Genomic DNA, 22,522 nt, shown 5'->3' on the forward strand with positions numbered 1-22,522 from the left:
GTGTAAAGTTTACTTTGAGAAGAATAAAGATGATCATAAAAATTGTATATCTGCTTATGTCATTATTGGGAGAATCTGGGATCCACCATGTGGTGGGAGTGTATGTAAATTTACCTGAGAAAATTCATGTACATGCAAGTTTCTGTTCAGTAATTCAGTGATAATTGAAAAGTTCACCTGGTGTTATTACTTATTGCTATGCTTGTTTTGTATGTCAATCACTTATGCTTAATTGTCAGCTGTGGATATTACCAGGCGTATTCTTCCATGATTGCTTCTCAGCTTGACTCCCAGGCTCTCTGATCTCGATTTTAACTTTTTGGCCATTTTTCCATTTTGTGTAATAATTAACCCCCTTCTCTCATTAACTTTGGTATTTCAGAAGATTTATGTCTGGCCCCCAGTTATTTTTCTTTTATATCCCCTCCATTGTTACTCTCAAATTAGAGAGGAAACAGCATTTTTCTGGTCCTTCTCTCTTTTCTTGCTAACTCTAGTGTTCATTCAGGTAGTTGCTAGAGAGAGAATGACAAGACACTCACGTTCACAACTAAACTTACTCTCCCACATCCGTGGCCTTCGTGGGCTCTCTTCCTGGGTCACCATCATAAATCCCTCTTGTGGCTGTTTCTTCCTCAGCAGTTCACTGTTAGCTCCTTGGTCCTAGATGTACAGGCATTTACATCTAGGTTGATGCCTGTGCTTTTTGGGGTGGTAAAGGTCCAACTACTCATAGATACAGGTTAGTGAAATGAAGACAACTTCTCCTTTAAAGATATGCACCTGTGAAAGATCAACCAGAAAAATTAAAGACCATGAGCTCATCCCAGGGGTCACCAGACCATACGTGCTTCCTTGCATTCCCCAGTTATTTCACATAGCATCATTTTGCAACAAGCATTTTTGTGTTCTCATTTCTTACAGGCTTATAATGTCTTAAAACCGCTATTAAAAATCTTCTGAAAATCCAGCCCCTAGATTTCAAATCCATCTGCCAACTGGTCTTTTTTCTTGTGTTAACTTTGTTACCCAGTCCCGCCTAGTCCCTTTCTCCCATCCTGCAAATTTACCTGACAGCTTGAAACATATTTTTTAAAAGCTATGTAACAATTTTGCCTTCAGTTTTACATGAGGAAACATCATAACGCTCCCCAATCCTTATATTTCTGTTACTATATCAAACAAAGCTCTACTGAGAACATGGCTGATTTAATGGCATTTTATCATTTTTCTTGCTTTTTGCAATGACAGCAGTTTATTGTAGTTTACTGTAGTGCTGAAGAGCAGAAATTCTGGATCCATCGTGTGCAAACCCTATCACCAGTACTTGCCAGCTGTGTGGCCATGAAGGTTGCTATGAAAGGAGATAATAATGGTACTTACTTCATATATACTGTTAATATATGTAAACCACTTAAAACAATGTCTAGTGCATCACATGTGCTGTGTGTAACTGGTTATTATTAAAATAGAGCAAGAATAAGGAAGAGTTAACATGGCTAAAAAGTGGAGTGTCTTTTCCTTTTGCTTCCCCTTTTAAGGACTGTGTTCTTACTTTAATTACAATATTGACTCCAGCAGACATTTTCTGGTTTCGTTGTTTCTGAAACTGGTATTTATCAGAACCCCTGCATACTTTTAAATTTGTATGATTTCTCTGAAGTCCACATGGTGCTTTAGAACCGGGAAAGTAGATTTGAAATTGCTAATATATCTATTGAGCGCTTACTCTGTTCCATGTACCCTGCTAGCTATTGATTCTGCTTTACATCATATATGTGTCCTAACACACCCATTACTAGGTTTTGTTTTTCATTCCTCTCATCAAGACATAGAGGCTGAGACTTTGTCCAACCTTGTAGGTGTGTTTCTGGAGTAGAAGCATGCCTTTTTCTGACACAGATTCCCATAACCCACCATGCTGGGTTCTTTTCTTATAGCCATTTGCCAGAACTGCATCCTTTGTTTAAAAATAATCTTTCTGTATTAATTTGGCCAAACCTTACCACTTTACACCTTAAAGTCTACTTAAAATTCACTCCTCTTTGAGTTCTTCTCATCCATATCCTGTAAATTTTCAGGAACAATATAATATTTTCACAGCATGTCCCCCACATTGTTGTTCATCATGTGGACAAGGAGAGCTTGGCAGTGGATGACATTAAATGATTACTCCCTCTACCTGAGAATTCCTCCTTGCTCTTGGTGCATATCTGCTTTCTCTGCACCTTCTTGTCCCACCAAACAGACATGGCTCAGAGAGTCGGTCCAGAGAGTAAATGGCAGGTTTCAAGACTTGAACATCTGGCTTCTAAAAGTGTTCCTGAATATGAGTATTATCAGGTGGTTCAAATCCTTCCCAAAGGTTGCAGGAGGGAGTTCAGGGCAAACAATCTGTGGACAAACACATCACATACTGTTGGTTTTTATTTCCAGGGTTGTGTGTCAGGTGGGTATTTGGAGTTTTATTTCCTTAAGCTCCAGTGAGACTCCTGGAAAAATAGAGTGTAAACAAATTGTCTGACATACACACTGGGGGACCCAGTTTCCACATGAACACACCTAATGAAATTTCATTAATTGTGCACATCCTGCTAAAAATGCTGCTGTGCCTGATGAATTACAGGCTTCTGTTCACCAGCCTTTTATTCTGTTTCATGATGAATATAAATACTGTATTTTTAGTTGCGAGTTTCCATGTGTCTTCTGAAAAGGGATTTGATATGGCATCCATTTAATGATTGAAATGCTTGGGTCTAAGGCTTAATGTGAGAGCCTCACGAAGTCACTGACTTGTGACCATTTGTACTCGGCAAAGCAGAAGTATCATAGAGGGGATTTCCATGAGTGTAATTGGAATGACAGCCTACGTTTCAGGCCGCAGGTGTGCAGACTTGACTCCATGGGGTCTGATGGATGGAAGCCTGCCCCAAAAGGAAAGAGCCATGCCCAGGGCTCCTTTCAGCATTCTTTCACATCGGCAAGTGTCTGCACCAGGTGCCCCCTCCCACCACCCTAGTAGGAATGCCTTTCTTGAAGTATCTGCAAGAGGGTGCATATGACTTCAAGGAATGATTAAAGCAAACTAAATGGAGAGTCCAAGTCAGCTCAGTAACATTTACTAAATACTTAATGTGTCCTCATTGCCCTGGGAGACACCAGAGACATTTGGTATCTTCAGGGAAACTGGCTTAAAAATTAGTTCAAATGAAATTGGCAGAAATGACAACAGAGTTGAATTTATTTATTTTAAATTAGTTTTTCCCAGCCACTGGATTTTCATATCTTGGCATTGTCTGCATGTCTGAGTTGTATATCTTGGTGTAGACCTTTTATAATTTGTGTCCATTTTTCACAATTTAAGATATTTTTGTAATGTTTTAATGAAATGACTGATGTTTTTGTAATATTATGGGTATATTTTCATTTCTGTGTTTGTTTGCAACTAGAAGTAAATGTTTTAAATCATCCTTAATAATTTCTATTCACTCGTTGACACTATTCACATTAAAATGTTAATACTTTTTTCCTAAAATAAGATCGATTGAAATAAAAAATCTCATTCTGAACAAGGGAGAAAAATGCCAAAAGCATTCATATTCATATATCTCCCTAAACCTCCTTTCCTTTTCTCTCTCCATTGATGATACAGTTTCAGCCAGCCCAGGTCTCACGACTGTCTCTGATTGTAACAACCCTAGCTTAGGCTGGCTGACAGATATCCCAGGGCATAAAATAAAGTGATTCTCCAAGATGGAATTGGAAATTTTCTGCCTTTGAAAGTCACAGACAAATTCCAAAGAGTTAAAATTGTTTTTAAACAACATTTTAAAAATAGACTTATTGCCTTTGGAATAGTGGATGTAGGCTTAAAAACAGAATTTCTTTTTTATAAAAGACAACAAAGATGGTTATAGATTATACTGAATTATTTTCTATTATGTTATCAAACAGGTTTTTGTAAGCTATTTTCAGAAATTATTTTCTAAAAACTAGAGGTGTGCAAACTTTGACTACATAAGTAGTAATTTCACAAACATGTCAATAACATGAAACATTTAAACTATGGCATTTGTTTTGTAAGTGTTTCTGTATAGCTTAGTTCATATGTATTTAAATTATATAAAAGTAAAATTAATCTTTGAAATAAATGAAATTTCCTCCTCATTTACTGGGAAAGATCTGTTTGTCTCTCAGCTTAAAAACAAATAAAAAAGAAAAACTTCTCTGTATTTTATATATACACCAAAGTATGCTCTTATACTAATGCAAAAAAAAAAAAAAAAGGTACAGAAGTAGAACAGTTTTGTTCATTTGGAAATATTTTTTTTTATTTGTAAATAATTTCTTTTAAATAGTAGGATCCTTTGCTTATTTGAATTCTACATCATAGCAGCTAATTTATAGATTATATGCTAAATATAACCAGAAATATGGCAACAATAGCCAACAATTCTCCACTTTGTCTATTCAGTCAAGTTCAAAATTGCGTTCTGTGAGTATGAAACAGCATCATGTCCATGTGGTTGGAAGGCAGCTGAATTAAACAGAGAGTGCTGTCAGTGTGAACAGTGAGGAGGCCGGGCAAGACCGGAACCAGGGCTGCCTTGTTGAAAAGCAGATGAAGACAGTGCTTGCTTTGTCAGAGCCTACACCTGAAACTTTGTTGTGAGTCAGATGCTCTAAATGCATAGAGCCTTACAGATGGCCTGGAATATAACAATGTTTCTGAAAGTCTGATAGATTAGCAAATGAGATTTTTAATTTATTCTTTAATTCAGTTATTTATCCATCAAACATTGATTGAACATTTATTACTGGTATGTGTCAGGCAGTGCTAGTCTGGGGGAATAAGGACAAATATAGCATGCATATCCATTCATGTGCTTCCGTTACCACTTTTTCAGCTATCCATATTCTGCTATATTATCTAATTGCTAATTCTATAGGCCTGTAGAATCTCATTATTAGGAAAATAATCTAGATGTCATATAGAACATTGAATCTAAGCAGAACTGTATTTTTTCCTCTTAACAGAATCCACTTAATTATATTTTACATATGTGTGTGTGTGTGTATGTGTATGTGTATATGGGTGTGTGTATATACACACACACATATTTAGGAGAAGGAAATGACAGCCCACTCCAGTATTCTTGCCTGGAGAATCCCATGGACAGGAGTCTGGTAGACTACAGTCCATGGGGTTGCACAGAATTAGACACAACTGAGTGTGCATGCACACGCATATATTTTTACAGGAGAACAAAACTGTAGATTTTATACGACATGAATCCATTTCGCTACTTGCATTTTAGGCAAAATTAAGATAGCTAGATTTGCTAACAAGTAATTCAAATGAGGTCTATGTTTTGTGATATAGACTGATGTCAGTAGAAAATCTTCCTTTAACTTATGTTTCTTTCTCTTTTTTTTCCTTCCCAATAGTTTTACCCAGCCACACATGTGGAAATCCTGGGGAAATCCTGAAGGGAGTCCTCCACGGGACACGATTCAACATAGGAGACAAGATCCGATACAGCTGTCTCTCTGGCTACGTCTTGGAGGGCCACGCCATCCTGACCTGTATCGTCAGCCCCGGGAACGGGGCCTCCTGGGACTTCCCAGCCCCGTTCTGTAGAGGTAAGTGCCCAGGTCGGGAGGGCATGATGCGCTCACACCTGGATTGAACAAGTGGCTTTGGAACTGACATAGGAAAATTTTCCACTTAGCAAAAGCAAGATACGTCATGCTGGGTCTTTCCATGTCAGTTTGTTCTGTTCCCAGTAGAGATATTATAAGTTACCTAAGAAACTACATTGTTGTTCATTTGCTAAGTCAGGTTTGACTCTGCGACCACATGGACTGTAGCATGTCAGGCTTCCCTGTCCTACACTGTCTCCTAGAGTTTGCTCAAACTTATGTCCATTGGGTAGGTGATATCATCCAACTGTCTCGTCTCTGTTGCCCCCTTCTGCCCTCAATCTTTCCCAGTATCACCGCCTTTTCCAATGAGTCAGTTCTTTGCATCAGGTGACCAAGTATTGGAGCTGTAGCACCAGTCCTTCCATTGAATATTTAGGGTTGATTTCCTTTAGGATTGACTGGTTTGATCTCCTTGCTGTCCAAGGGACCCTCAGGAGTCTTCTCCAACACCACAGTTCAAAAGCATCAATTCTCTGGTGCTCAGCCCTCTTTATGGTCCAGCTCTCACACCTGTACATGACTATTGGAAAAATCATAACTTTGACTATATGGATCTTTGTCAGAAAAGTGAGATCTTTGGTTTTTAATAAGCTGTCTAGGTTTGTCATAGCTTTCCTTCCACGGAGCAGGTGTCTTTTAATTTCATGGCTGCAGTCACTGTCTGGAATGATTTTGAATCCCCCCAAAATAAAGTTTATCCCTTCCATGAAGTGATGGTCCTGGATGCCATGATTCCATTTAGTTTTTTGAATGTTGAGTTTTTTAAACTTTTTTTTTATTTTTTTAAATATAAATTTATCTATTTTAATTGGAGGTTAATTACTTTACAATATTGTATTGGTTTTGCCATACATCAACATGAATCCGCCAAAGGTATACACGTGTTCCCCATCCTGAACCCCCTTCCCTTCTCCTTCCCCGTACCATCCCTCTGGTTTTAAGCCAGACTTTTTACTCTCCTTTTTTCGCCCTCATCAAGAAAACACCGTGACTGGACCCTATAAAGTCAGTAACAAATACAGATGCATTCTTTAAATACCAAGTTTTCTTCATCCTATTTCTGAAATTCTGTGGAATTCTGCACATTTTTATTACTTATCCTCATAGCATTCTAAGATTTAGTACACACATTTTTTTTTTTTTGGTCTTCTTTGAAGTTTCTTTTTTAATCTTTTTCTCATTAAGAATGGCAGATGTTCCTTGATAATTAAATTATATCACAGAAAGGCTCTTTCCACACCTTGGTATTTGGAGACAGACCATAAAGGAATGCTCTTGGGCAAGTGTTCCTCCTCATGGTTTGGTGCAAGATTGGACTCAGTTTCTTCTCAGAAACCTTTTATTTTCAGCCTTTTCTGTGATGTTATTTTGGTGATCTGGTAACTTTAGGAGAGAACATACTTTCACTCTTAGGTTTTAACTTTTTTAAGAAAAACTCACCTTATGATGTCAAAAATAATAGTGGAGCTTACATTTGTGTGTGTGATCAGTTGTATCTGACTCTTTGCAACCCCATGGACAGTAGCCCACCTAACTTACATTTATTGATGTCTTAATGTAATTCAGAAAGTTTTTGGAGTGTTTTACTTGAATCATATCACTGAATTCTCATAAGACCTCAGTGAAATAATGAATGTTCAGGATCATTTCACAGATGAAGAAGCACGATTTTAATTTTCCAAAGTTTCCAAAGGTAGTACATGATGAGTTAAAACTCAAATTCATGACTGCCTTTTCAAAATTGAAGTGTGTTTGATATTAAATATTGTGTTAGTTTCCAGTGTACAGCAAAGGGATTCAGTTATATCTACTTGTATATATCTATACATTTTTATTATTTTTCCATTATAGTTTATCACAAGAACCATGTCTGACTTTTAATCCATATACGTAAGCAGGCAGATTCACAGCCTTAAGTCATCATATAAAGTGTACTGTTTCCATCAGTATGTTTATGTTTCAGTGTATGTTATTTAATAAATACTTTTGTCTGTTTTAATTAACTTATTTATTTTAATTGGAGGATAATTTCTTTACAATATTGTGGTGGTCTCTGCCATACATTGACACAAATCACCCATGGGTGCACACGTGTCCCCCAATCCTGAAACCCCCTCCCCACCCCATCCTTCTGGGTTGTCCCAGAGCACCAACATTGAGTGCCCTGCTTCATGCATTGAACTTGGACTGGTCAACTGTTTTACATATGGTAATATACATATTTCAAGGTTATTCTCTCAAATCATCCCACCCTTGCCATCCCCCATGTAATCCAAAAGTCTGTTCTTTATATCTGTGTCTCTTTTGCTGCCTTACATATAGGATCATTGTTGCCATCTCTCTAAATTCCACATATATATGCATTAATATACTGTGTTGGTGTTTCTCTTTCTGACTTACTTCATTCTGTATAATAGGCTCCAGTTTCATCTACTGCTCTAGAACTGACTCAAATGCTGAGTGATATTCCATAATGAATACTTTTCTATTTTTTTCATTATCTCTGTAAAGTGTGGCAATCTCATGATATGTTTCTGATGTTAATTGTCTTAGGAATAGCATATTGGGGCTTCCTGGTGGCTTCATAGTAAAGAATCTGCATGCAAATGCAGGAGACGGGGCTTTGACCCCTGAGTGGGGAAGATCCCCTGGGGAAGTAAATAACAACCCAGTCCAGTGTTCTTGCTTGGATAATCCCATGGGCAGAGGAGCCTGGTGGGTCACAAAGAGTCAGACACAACTGAGCAACTAAAGAAGTGGCTACTACTGCTGCTGCTATTACTGCTAATGATACCAGTATTATCACTACTGCTGTCACAGTAACTACAGCTGCTCACCGGTACATGGTGGTTACTTACTATGAGCGAGGCATTCCTCTCTCCTGTTTAATCTTCATGGTAGGTATTTTATTAAAGAATCATCTTACAAATAAGGCACCTAAGGGTTAGATGAGAAAATAACTTGTTCAAGATAGTCCAGCTGATAGTGGTTGGGATTCAGATACACCATGTTCAAACCACCGCTGTCTCCTAGAGAAATTCCTGTCACGGGCATCTTATTCCTCATCCATCGTTCTTCCTGAAAGCTCATTTCTTTGCGTGTTCCTCAGGTCTGTTATCTCTCACTTCTTTTTTTCCCATACTGCTATTATTTTCTATCTTCTGTTGTCAAAGATGATGCCCTTAAAATCCAGAATCTCCACCCTCGTCTTGTCATTGATTTCCCTCGACTCAGTGACCCCATTTGAGGACGCTGCCATGTGGGTATCCTAAATGTACACTTTCTTCCTTCTGTCTCCCCTTGTGTCTCTGAAATTCCCATTAACTCTGTGAAACTTTGGAATCACTCTGTTTTCCCCTGCTCACCACTCTTCTTCTGTTAGACTTTCATGCATCGCCATTCCCTCTCCAACTTTCCCCTTCCAGACAATTTTTTCCTTCTCACCCAGACCTGCTTCATGTTGGTTAAATGACTCCATGTCTAGAATGTCTGCCTCCACCCTGCATTCTCCTCCTTAATTCCACTTCCCACCCCCAACACACACACACACACACACACATGCAAAACACTTCTTCATCATCACCAGTTCCTCTCTCAGTCAGACCACCTCAGTGACTCAGTAAGAGCTAAGTGAAACCTCTTCAAAGAGCTGCCCTGATGCTACCTTCCCTTGTCTTAACTGACTTGTCCACTTTCATCTCTTAGTGTTCCATTTGTTCAGTCGTACCATCATGTCTGATTCTTTGCAGCCCCTTGGACTGCAGCACGCCAGACTTCCCTGTCCTTCACTATCTCCTGGAATTTGCTTGTTAGTGTCTGAGACACAGATGTTATGCTTTGTCTTCCATCACATGGTGCTTTGCTTGGGTTGACTCCCCCAAGGCCAGTTGTGTGTATCTCCCAAGAGCTTCATTCCCCTCACCCCACTTGCCATCCCCCATGGTGACACGGGAAACCAGCAAATGCTACCGAGCAAGGTTTCCTCCCGAAGAGTCCCCTACCAGCTCACCACTGGAAATCCAAACATTCACTTTTCCTGTTACAAAGTTTTCCCTTTCATATCCCCTAGGGCCATAAACCTTATTTAGTTGTCAAGTTCACACTTGAGTCCAAACTTTAGTCAGTTTTTAAAAACCATTACAACCCGTTTTTAAATTGCTGTAAGAAAACACAGGTCCTTTGTCTTTAGCATTTTATTTCATTGGTATTTTATATTTTAATCTATATCTTAAGAATATTTCCTCAATGAGTTTTTAAAATATATATTTATTTATTTTTATTTTTAATATAAATTTATTTTAATTGGAGGCTAATTATTTTAATTGGAGGCTAATATTGCATTGGTTTTGCCATACATCAACATGTATCCGCCGCAGGTATACATTTATTTATTTTAATTGGAGGTTAATTACTTTACAATATTGTATTGGTTTTGCCATACATCAACATGAATCCGCCACAGAGGGGGGTTCAGGATGAGGAAAACTTGTATACCCCAATGAGTTTTTAACCTGCCAGGAGATCATTTACAGTCATAAAAACTGACTATATCTTGACTTTCTCTGTGCCTTAAAAGTTACCCTAATCCATAGCCACTTGCCCTTAATGCTGTATTTAGCCCCCCATCCCAACATCTAGTTGATGAATAGAAATATGCTAGGCACCCGATGAGGAGTTATTATAGACAAGAAAAGGAAAAAGTAAATGTTAACACCAATTATGCCAGTTTCCATTTCCCTCATATCTCCCAAGCATTTCCTTCTTAACTGGAGGGTCTTTACTAATTTCACAACTTGTAAACCTCAGAAAGTTAAAGTTGATATAACATTCAGCTCATAATCTTTTCCTATCTTGTCATCAATTTATTAAATCCCAACTCTATCACTGTGCTTTTTAAATGATCAATCTCTTCTGTATCATAGATTATTAATGCTTAAATTTTGCTTTTCTCAATTCTTGGGGTCATAACATTTCAAAAGGAATTAAGTTTGATATAATTATTTTATGAAACAAATCTGAAAGATACAACACAGTTTGTCATTGATGTTGGATAACTGGATCTTAAAAAAAAAATCAGTGATCTGATTCTTATAAATATTTAGATGTGGCATATCTGGAAAAGATTAATTTCAGCAATGTGGACCTAGATAATTTTCAAAAATAAAATTAGTATAATTTCTGCTTCCTCAACATTCTTGTTATTTTGTTCCAGAAATTGCTTGAGAAGTCGTCTTAATAGTGCTACTAACAGTACCAGCGAATCTCTGCAGTGAACATTTGCTAGTGTTGAAAAATTTACATTATAGCTCCAAGTGGCAGCATTTAACCTGAACTTACACATGTGTATCTTTTCTAGAGTCACATGGTGCTCTTTAGAGAAAAAGGATATAACCATGTATTATATAGTAAAGTGAATGCATGATGAAGTGGGAGGCCAGCTAGATCTACTTAAAGCCTATCCCCTTCAACAGGAGAGCAGCATCAAACTGACTTCTTTCAAGGATGAGGACGTGGACCGTCTCCTTCTGGAGATGCCGTGTTTCCATCTTCTTCATTTATCCTTGAGTTTGCACCTAAATGTCTATATCTTTTCTAATTTCCCCTCATTATTGGTTATTGTCTCAAATGTCTCTTCTAGTTTTTACAAAGATGTCCTGCTTCTGTATGTGCAGTTATATATGTTTAGATGAGAAACATAAAAGTGTTTGAAAAGAAAAAAAGGAAAACTAGATACATTCAATAATGCATATTCTCAGCTCAGGCAGGGGCTCGTGGCCGTTCAACTTGACATGCCTACCCAAGAAAAGCTCCAGGTCCTCAGCATTTAGAGGCTCCGCTCATGGCTCAGATGGTAAAGAATCTGCCTGAAATGTGGGAGACCCAGGTTCAATCCATGGGTTGGGAAGATCCTCTGGATAAGGAAATACCAATCCACTCCAGTATTCTTGCCCGGAGAATTCCACAAACAGATGGGCCTGGCAGGCTGCAGTCCATGGGATCACAAAGAGTCAGACACAACTAAGTAACTAACTCTTTCTTCAGTATTTAGGTCAGCGCGGTTTGCTAGAAATATAACGTGATCCAAAAGTGAGAGCCAACTATGTAATCAAAACTTCCTAATAACTACATTGATAAAGTCAAAACAACAACAAAAAAAATCTGGTGTGTTTAATTTTAAAAATGTACTTTTTTAACCCAACATAGCCCAATTATGACCATTTCAATATGTAATCAGTATAAAATATTAATGAAGTAGTTTGCACTTTTTTTCCATACTAATCTTCAAAACCTGGCATGTAATTCACAGTTACAGCATTTCTCAAGGTGAAATAACCACATTTCAAGTTCTCATTAGCTATGTATGCTAGTATCTCCCGTTTCAGAGGGCTCGGACATAGCAAGCAGAGGAATTTTAGTTTTCTTTCTTCCCTTCCACAGCAGTTGCTAATGTATGCAGAGTCCTGGTACTGTGCGTACATTTTACTCATGATGGAGGTTTCGTAGACAGTGGTAGTTTCATGACAAGGACTCACAAGAAAATGGGTCTGAAATATATGAATCTATGCCATTGTCTGATTGGAATTCTTCCTTTTAGCTTCTCAGCAGTTACTGAGACAGATTTGAGCTGAATAGCGGCAGACGGGAGAAGTCTATTTTCACAATTACTTTTAGGCAGAAGATAAGGGTGAGCCTAGTTCTGCATTAATCCAAACAGGTTTCTCAAAAAAACCCTCATTTCAGATGTTGTCTTACTTTGGGAAGAAATGGCGCTGGGATCTAATGAACAAAGATTACGGAAAACTTTGAAGGTGAGACTAATTAAGCTATTGGAGTAAGCAGAGAATTCAAAACAGTTTTGTGCATGTGTGGCTCAAGATATATAAAGAATAAAATTAAGAGAACTCTAGGGAGAAAACAAACTATTAATAGGTTCAGTTCTGAAAGATAGCAGTTACAATCTATGTTACTGTAAGTACATTGGATTCCTGTACCACATGTCTTTCCCATGTGTAAATTACTACATATACTACAGTAAGATATTCACACAATAACTTAGCTCCAGAGACCACATACCCAATCTCTACACAGTGATGTCAACAGACAAGCAAAGATTTTGGAAAGATGATATTCTCAGCATTAGTATGAAGATGAAATGGCATATGCAAAACAGCCTGCAAAGTCTTTAAACTGTAAAAAAGGTACATGGAATGTAGATGATACAGCATGAAGTTTATGGGCTGTGTGGTGTGATTTTCTCTCTGTCCTCAGTTTTCCTCCCTGTATAATAGTTCCTATTTCCTAGGTCTGTTGGAAAAGTGAAATGAAATATTCCATACAAAATCCTTAAAGAGACATCAACACAGTGAAATTCTGTACGTATTAGCTGTTACAATTACCATCTCAATCTTCTCCCCCTTCCAATCTTGAAAGCAAATTCAGATTTCAGTGATTGGAGACAAATCACAAGAAAAAAAATTGAAAATAAATTCATATAAATTATATGGTGCTAAATTATCTTAATGCTACTAGCTTTTAAGCAATTTTTTTTATGCTTTATTGGAGTTCTTTAGAATAGAAAACAGAGACTACCAGGCTGATTTAATAAGAGGAAATGAATAGAGACTCAGAAAAGGAGTGAGCGCCTACTGAAGGGTGAGTCTGTGTCAGGACAGGCTATTGTGTTTCACATGTCACTATGTGGATTGCAGTGATGAGACAAATCACATACATATACAGCATGCATGGAGATATATACGAGTATATAAATAGCATGATGGTATCAAAGATATAGATGTAACAATAGTCAGATGGAGATTATCTCTAGATTCATTTATCTTACTGAAGTGAAAGTCAAGTCACTCAGTCGTGTCTGACTCTTTGCAACCCCATGGGCTGTAGCCTACCAGGCTCCTCTGTCCATGGGATTTTCCAGGCAATATTACTAGAGTGGATTGCTATTTCCTTCTCTGGGGGGTCTTCCCGACCCAGGGATCGAACACAGGTCTCCCACATTGTAGACAGACGCTTTACCATCTGAGCCACCAGGGAAGTCATTTTTCTTAAGAGTCTAATAAATCAGGATCAAAGTATTTTTAATAAGGTTTGACAGAAAACAGCAAAATTCTATAAAGCAATTATCCTTCAATAAAAAATAAATTAATTAAAAGAGAAGACAAGTCACTTCAGTCATGTCTGACTTTTTGTGACCCCATGGACTGTAAGCCACTAGCCTTCTCTATCCATGGGATTTTCCAGGCAAGAATACTTGAGTGGTTGCCATGCTCTCCTCCAAGGGATCTTCCCAACCCAGGGATCAAACCCATGTCTCCTCCATCTCCTGCACTGACAGGTGGGCTATTTACCACTAGTGCCGCCTGGGAAGCCCCAGAGGAATACATGGGCTAGCATCAATTATCAAATGGTAAGACATTTCTGCTTGGTCATCCAAAATGTAGACGTTTAAGAAAAAGATGTGATAACAGTTAAACCTATATCAGTAATCGAACATCAGGTATCATTCACATGCTTTACAAATATCTTCGTATTTAATGTTCACCATGACCCCAGCTTCCCTGGTGTCTCATATGGTAAAGGATCTGCTGGCAGTGCAGGATAACTGGGTTTGACCCCTGGGTCGGGATGATCCCCTGGAGAAGGGAATGGCAGCGCTCTCCAGTATTCTTGCCTGGAGAATCCCCTGGACAGAGGAGCCTGGAGGGTACAGTCCATGGGATCACAAAGAGTCAGACATGACTGAGCAACTAACATTTTCACTTTCTTTCATATCCCTGCAAGTTAGGTGTTCTCATTGGACTTGTTTTTCATGCAAAGAGTTTGGGGCACAGAGGCATGAGGTCACGCAGCGGTAAGTGGGAGAGGCTGAACTGTGACCTGGGATCTTATTCCATCAGTCCCTGCAGTGCTTGGCCTGTTCCCTTTTAATTTAAAAGAAAGAATAAAAATAGGTTTCTTTAAAGAAGAGACCTATGCTTTCATTGGAGCACAAATTTTTGAAATGGGATTGAGCAAACAGATATTTTCCTCCTGACAAATTATTCCTCGAGCCTCGAGGAGCCTGGGAAGGGGAGGGGAGAACATGGCCCCTGCTCCGGGAAAGCCGTGGGCGACCCGATTTTCTCCTCGGGGAGGGACGTTGCTGGCACACCCTCCCGCTTCTCCTCCTGCTCCTTGCAGGCGGAGGGCAGCAGGGCGGCTGTGGTGGCTTTCTGTGAGCTCGGTGGGGTGATACCAGTCACACTCTTGGGGCTCTCAGATGAACTCGATGTATCAGCGCAGCTCAGGGGAACCTCACACCCACAGAGGGATGCTTGGCTGGAGGACCTTTCTCATATTTTACTCTGAAGGCTAGATGTGATTGGCTACAGCTGTTTCTTTACAGAGTCGGTCAGTCTTGGAGAAAAGGAGGCAGGCAGGGGTCCGCTCCCAGACAGATAGTCCTCCCCTTGGAAAAGGCTCTCTTTGCATTCGGTTAATCCTCTCTCCCTTCTCTCCACTGCAGCCCTAAATTCCCCCTCCCCCCAACTTGTCCTCCCAGGAATACTTGTTTAGGGGCAGAAAGTTGAGGCCTGAAGGATGCTGCTGGGCACGGGGCTCCTGGTACCTGCAGCCAGGGGTTCTCTGGCTCCAGGTGAAGTGGAGTTAGACCCTTGAGGCAGGAAATGAACCACCTGACCCATAGCTGGTTGATCATCCTTCCCTCCTTATCTTTCCATTTTCAGCCAGCAGAGTCTTTTTTCACCCACTAAGAATTATTTCAAGAAAAGCCACAGGGAAGTGTAGGCATGGCTCAACATTTTATTTAGACCACACCGCTGTGGCAGGTGTTGTGTTAGGAACTGGGCATGCATTAGTTGATATTATCCTGTCTGGAAGTATTCAAGTTTAATATTAATCCTCAGAACTTGCAGGTAAGGAACCTAAGCCTGTGTGATGTGAGGGGTGCTGTCCAGAGTTGCAGAGACAGTGGGTGCAAAGGCGGGTCTCACACAGCACCTCCTGCTTGGGGCAGTTAAGGACAGGTCTGTTTGCTTTTTCTCTTTTGCTCTATTGAGAAGCATGACCTGCAAACCACTGAAAAATAACTGTAAATGAATTATCATCAGAGTCTATAGCTATTTACTCACTGAGGCTGTCACCTTGTCTCTCTGTCTCAACACATGCATTTAAGATAAATATTCACTGAAAAGTGTCGAAACCCATTGTTACTATTACGTGATAGCTTGAAAGAGTACAGGATGTGGCAGCTGTTTCCCTTATTTTAGAGAGTTGATGGATTTTATCCATTTCAGGACAGTTGTATTTCCTTGGAACAAAGAATGATAGCAAGGAGAGATGCCACCAAATAAAGTGTCAGAAGAAGTCTTAGCAATACCCTTAATAAAACATGCTAAATGACGGATGCCATGTTTCATTTAAAGTTGCCTAAAGCTGCAAATTTATTTATTTATTTGTTTATTTATTTATTTATTTAGATACAGGATACAGGATGCTTGGGGCTGGTGCACTGGGATGACCCAGAGAGATGATATGGGGAGAGAGGTGGGAGGGGGATTAAGGATTGGGAACTCATGTACACCTGTGGAGGATTCATGTCAATGTATGGCAAAACCAATACAGTATTGTAAAGTAAAATAAAAAATAAATAAATTTAAAAAAATAACTTTTAATGAAAAATATATAAATTTATTTATTTTAATTGGAGGTTAATTACTTTACAATATTGTATTGGTTTTGCCATACATCAACATGAATCCGCCACAGGTATACACGTCTTCCCCATTCTGAACCCCCCTCCCTCCTCCCTCCCCGTACCATCCCTCTGGGTCGTCTCAGTGCACCAACCCAGGTTCGATGCATGATACTGGATACTTGAGGCTGGTGCAAATTTCTTTAATTGATAAGCCTTACATAATGTGACTAGAATCGACAATATTTCACTTGCCAGTGCCTTATGAAATGTCATTCAAGGTTTTTAATTGCAAACATTGTGCCACTAGAGGTGATGGGGAAGAGAAGCTCTGGGAGAAGATACAGCAGGAGGGAGGTGGGGAGGGAGAGAAGTCATGCTTTTTTGTGGGTGTCAAACTCTGTGATATTTAAAATACAGCTGTGTTTTTATCAGTTATGTTACAGAGGTAACACTGTAAAAATGAATCTTAAATGATTAATCATGTGAGGACCAAGCACTGCAAAATAAGGTTGCATGGGATACTCTTCATTTAAGAAGCATAGCTCTGTATTGAGTGTGGACAGCTTTGGGGAGTTTAGTTTTCAGCACTTATCCATATATACCAGGTAATAAACAACCCTAAGTCTTACCAATTGTTTTTAAATGTTGGAAATATATGTCAGTGTTATTATAGTACATCTGGTGTGCATGCTTTGCGTTTCACAAGGCTACAAGGCTTTCTGATAAGCACTTTTTTTTTAAACATTATCTCACTGAATACAATCTAACATTTTAAAGCATAATTGTAAGTGCCTCTATACCAGTTATTTTGAGGCTCAAATTGCAGTATTTTTCCAAGATTTTTTCTCATGTAAATACCATCTTAGGTTTTAGGACTGAAGCTGTCTAGTGACCAAATTAATACTTGTCCAAGGAAATGCCATTCCCTGTGATGGGCAGTGGTGGATGTGTTTACTAGCAAGGACCCTGTTTACTTACTAGCTTAGACATCCTGGACAAGCTGTTTGCAAAGCCTCTGCCTGTAAATCTGTTGAATTGGATTCATGCTCCCCCCTTTTTTTTTTTTAATTTAATGTAGTTGATTCACAATGTTGTGTTAGTTTCAGGTGTACAACAAAGTGATTCAGTGTGGAATATGTGCATATATGCGTGTGTGTGTCTAGATTAATACAATTAATGCTTTAAATCTCATGGAACTGGTAAAGATTAAATGAGATGCTGGAAGTACTCAGCACCAATAATAGCCATTATTATTGAAATCATTATTACTGACAAGCTAGAATGGAACAAAGGTGGAAACCAAAGGAAAGCAGTTCATCCTCTGAAACTCTCAGAGGCTAAAGTCATAGAACATAGTACATTTTGGTTTTCTTTTTAAGATTGGTATTAAGACATAAACATTTCAGTCTTTTTTTTTTAACATTTCAGTCTTAATTGACAGCATTTTCTTCTCAATATCCTCAATATTATACAAATTAATAGTTCTCTCTCTCCCCATAATTGAGCATAATGAGTGTTTCCAGTGTTTGCTTCTGCACATAATGCTATAATTAGTGTCTCTGTATATATAGCATTGCCTTTGTTTCTTCTGTTTAATTATTTCCTGAGGAAAGAATTCTCGGGATGTTATTTATGCTTTGCAAACTTGCTGAGCAAATTTCCATGCCACATGTATTTTTACTACAATGACTCTTGGATTTGATGTTAGCATTTCCTTTTAATTTGCTGAGGATTTAATAGCATGAAAATGATGCCCCAAAGTTGGGTTTTTAAAAAATTTTTTATTTCCAGTAGACTATGTCTGCTGTCTATTTGTGTTTGTTCATTTAAGAAACATCAGGACAGACAAGATATCAGATATATTTAACAGTCAGGTCAGTAGACTCTTTCTGTCAAGGGCCATAAAGTAAATGTTTCATGTATTTCAAGCCATATGGTCTGTGTTTCAGCTACTGTAGTCAGTAATTTTAGAGCAGAAGTCTCCAGTGACTACCTAAACAAATAGGCATGACTGTTCCTACATGGAGCCTGGGGTCTATTTACAATAATAGATACCAGGCTGCACGCAGCCCATAAGCTGTAGTCTGCTTACATAAGTTCTTCGCTGGGGCTACAAAGTGAACAAAACAAGAAAAGCCCCAACTGCCATACCTTCGTGGGGAGAACTGAAAGTCAGTCAGTCTCGTGCCCAGGTCTTTGTGACCCCATGGACTCGGATTCTCCAGGCCAGAATACTGCCATGGGTAGTCTTTCCCTTCTCCAGGGGATCTTCCTAACCCAGGGATCGAACCCAGGTCTCCTGCATTGCAGGCAGATTCTTTACCAGCTGAAACACAAGAGAAGCCCTCATGGGTAGAGGTCAACCACATAAATCAAAACAGAAATAAGTAAAAACGAATCAATATGTCACACACCCAGTTGTAATAATTGTTTACTTAAGTGTTGACAGACACATTCACTGAGACAGTGACCTCTGATTGAGCTGTGGTGACTACTGCTTGGTTTGCCTAAGATTGTCCTGGTGTTAGCACTGGAGGTTCCCCGTCCTGGGAAACCACTATCCTTGGCCAACACAGCAATATTTGGACCCCTCGTGGGGGTGAGAGATTAAACGACATGAGCATGTTGAGAGCATGGTCGAGATCAAGGAAGCAGCCAGGACTTCGATCCTGAGGAACCACAGGGTGAGTGAAGAGCAATGCAGAAGCCGGGATGGCTGGAGGGGACTGGACAGTGGCATGGCTGTGGGAGAAAAGGTCAGAGGGGATGGATGCTGAGAGATTCTGGGCCCCTGTGGCCATGATACAGAGCACTATGGGAAGACAGCAGATGGTTTTGACGAGAGAAGGAGCATCATTGCATTTCGAATTTAAGAGACTCACTCTGCTGCTCTTTTGAGCCAAGAATGTGTGGTGCAAAGGGTGGAATGGGGAAACCTGTTTGGAAACCACTCCAGTCTTCAAGGCAAGAGATGACGCTATTTTGGGAGGCTGTAGGAGCAGTGGACCTTCCCTGGTGGCTCAGACGGTAGAGAATCCACCTGCTAATGCAGGAGATGTGGGTTTGATCTTTGGGTCAGGAAGAGCCCCTGGAGGAAAGAATGCCTACCCACTCCAGTATTCTTGCCTGGAGAATTCCATGGACAGAAGAGCCTGGAGGGCTACAGTCCATGGGATTGCAAAGAGTCAGACTTGACTGAGTGACTCATCACTTTCACAACACAGCAGTAGTGGAGGTTGCAAGATGCATTTGGATTCAGAATACAGATTAGAAAGGTCAGCTTTTCAAGGAGACTTCTCTGAGAACTTCTTGGTTACCAGATTCCCTCCTGCCTCTGGCTCAGGGCATTTTTTATCCTCTCATTCTGATTATTTAGCATTACATTAAAAAAAAAAAAGCTTATAGACTTCATGTTTTTTTCTTTATAAAATCTTTATTTAGCTCATGTTGATGTAGACTTCATGTTTTAGAGCAGTTTTAAGATTATAGAAATCTCAAGCAGGAAATAGCATTCCTGTATATGAGTTCTTCTGTCCCCCTGCAAAGTCTTTCCTATTGTTAATATCTTACAATAGTATAGTACTTTCGTTACAACTGATGAAATAACGTCAGTGTATTTTGACAAATGCATAATGCCACTTACCCACCATTGCAGGGTTGTGTAGAATGGGCCCACTGCCTTTACAATCCTTTGTGCTCCAGCTGTTCATTTCTCTCTCCACCCTAACCCCTTGGTGACCTCTGATCTTTTTACTCTCTATAGTTGTACCTTTTCAGAGAGTCATACGGTTGAAGTCGTATAACACGTAGGTGCGTCTCTCTTCACAGTATGTATTTAAGGCTATTGTGTCTCTTCATAGCTCGGCAGTTCATTTCCTTATATTTCTGAATGTTGTTTGTTATTTAGTCACTGAGTCACGTCCAACTCTTTGCAACTCCATCTTAGTTCAGCCGACCAGGCTCTTCTGTCCATGGGATTTGTACAGGCAAGAATACTGGAGTGGGTTACCATTTCCTTCTTCAGTCTATTTCTGAATAATATCCCATTATATATGCAGCAGAAATGGCAACCCACTTCAGTATTCTTGTATTCTTCACTATTCAGAATCCCATAGAAAGAAGAACCTGGTAGGCAAAGTCCATGGTGTTGCAAAGAGTCAGATATGACTGAGCAACTCACACTTTCACTTTCAAGCTATTGAAGGACATTTTGGTCGCTTCCAGTTTTCATCAATTATGAATAAAGCTGTTAGAAGAAGCAAAAAATCAAGCAAAAGAATACAGCTTAAAGAAATTGCCGGTAGAATTCTATGACACAGTGGTTGCAGAACATGAGAGAAACAGGAGAGTCATGTACGATGCCAGTTTTTCCTAAGCCACTGGAAGAATGGGCTTCCCACTTATTGGAATAGAGAAGACTGTGGAATTTGACTTGGAAAAATAAAGTTTAAGAATATGATCTGGGAACTAGTAGATCTGGACTGCTATTTAGACATCCATTTGGATATACCAAGTTGGCAGTTGGATATATAAAAGTGAAATTCAAGGAAGATCTGAAATCAACCTTTAAGCTAGAGAACTGTCAACATATGTACACTATTTAATCCGTAGAACTGAGCCTAGATGAGACTACCCAGGTAGTAAATTAAGTTAGGAAGAAAAGAGGTCCAAGTACTGAATCCCAGACACTTTTCTAAGGATTGAGAGATGAAATCAAAATAATGAGGGGACCAAGAAAGCATGTCCTTAAGGTTAGAGGCAGCCATGGTATTGGTATATAAGGAGCTAGTGAGCAAAATCATATGTACACATTGTAAAAGTGTCATTTTTTGATGCTATACTGTACCCATGTAAGATGTAATCATTGGTGGACAGTGGAAGGAGGGTACACAGGATCAGTCTGTACTATGATTGCAACTTCTTGTGAATTTGCAATTATTTCAAGATATAAGAATTTTACAAGTCTATTGACAAAAACGTACTTCAAGGAAGATGAAGTGGATAACTGTGGGATGTTGTTGAGAGTTTGTATGAGATGAGAACTGAGAACTGACCCTTGGATTTGTTGGTGTGGCTGATGTGAGACGAGCAGTTCTTGTGGACCAATGAGGACAAAATCCTGACTGATGTGGATTCAGTTGAAGATGGGAAAAAACTAAAGATTGCAATTATAGACATTTTCAAGGTGTGTTTCTGGGAAAGAGATTTTAATAAATAAAGCTAAAGGTAGATATGGAGTCTGGAAATAGATGTGGAAACAAAAGTTCGGTTCAGTTGCTCAGTCGTGTCCAACTCTTTGCAACCCCATGGACCACAGCATGCCAGGCCTCCCTGTCCACCACCAACTCCTGGAGTTTATCCAAACTCATGTCCATCAAGTTGGTGATCCCATACAACCATCTCATCCTCTGTCATCCCCTTCTCTTCCTGCCCTCAATCTTTCCCAGCATCAGAGTCTTTCCTTTTTTTAAAATATAAATTTATTTATTTTAATTGGAGGTTAATTACTTTACAATACTGTATTGGTTTTGCCATACATCTACATGAATCCACCACAGGTATACACGTGTTCCCCATCCTGAACCCCTCTCCCTCCTCCCTCCCTGTACCATCACTCTGGGTTGTCCCAGTGCACCAGCCCCAAGCATCCAGTATCATGCATCGAACCTGGACTGGAAATTCATTTCATATGTGATATTATACATGTTTCAATGCCGTTCTCCCAAATCATCCCACCCTCTCCCTCTCGCACAGAGTCCTCTAATGAGTCAGCTCTTCACATCAGGTGGCCAAAGTATTGGAGTTTCAGCTTCAACATCAGTCCTTCCAATGAACATCCAGGACTGATCTCCTTTAGAATGGACTGGTTGTATCTCCTTGCAGTCTAAGGGACTCTCAAGAATCTCCTCCAACACCACAGTTCAAAAGCATCAATTCTTCGGTGCTCAGCTTTCTTTATAGTCCAACTCTCATATCCATACATGATTACTGGAAAAACCATAGCCTTGGCTAGATGAACCTTTGTTGGCAAAGTAATGTCTCTGCTTTTTAATATGCTCTTTAGGTTGGTCATAACTTTCCTTCCAAGGAGTATGTGTCTTTTAA

At 39.4% G+C, this 22,522-nt stretch overlaps 1 protein-coding gene across 1 annotated transcript in view; it reads left to right on the forward strand.

The window, feature by feature from the left end:
* The window catches only part of CSMD1 (CUB and Sushi multiple domains 1), a 1,675,023-nt gene that overhangs the window by 594,794 nt on the left and 1,057,707 nt on the right, over nucleotides 1-22,522 (forward strand). The window contains exon 4 of the mRNA XM_068971399.1: nucleotides 5,449-5,643. Coding sequence (XP_068827500.1) covers nucleotides 5,449-5,643 — 195 coding nt within the window. The remainder of the gene's footprint in view (nucleotides 1-5,448; nucleotides 5,644-22,522) is intronic.

Source organism: Capricornis sumatraensis, chromosome 4, assembly GCF_032405125.1.
Source record: "Capricornis sumatraensis isolate serow.1 chromosome 4, serow.2, whole genome shotgun sequence".
NCBI lineage: Eukaryota > Metazoa > Chordata > Mammalia > Artiodactyla > Bovidae > Capricornis > Capricornis sumatraensis.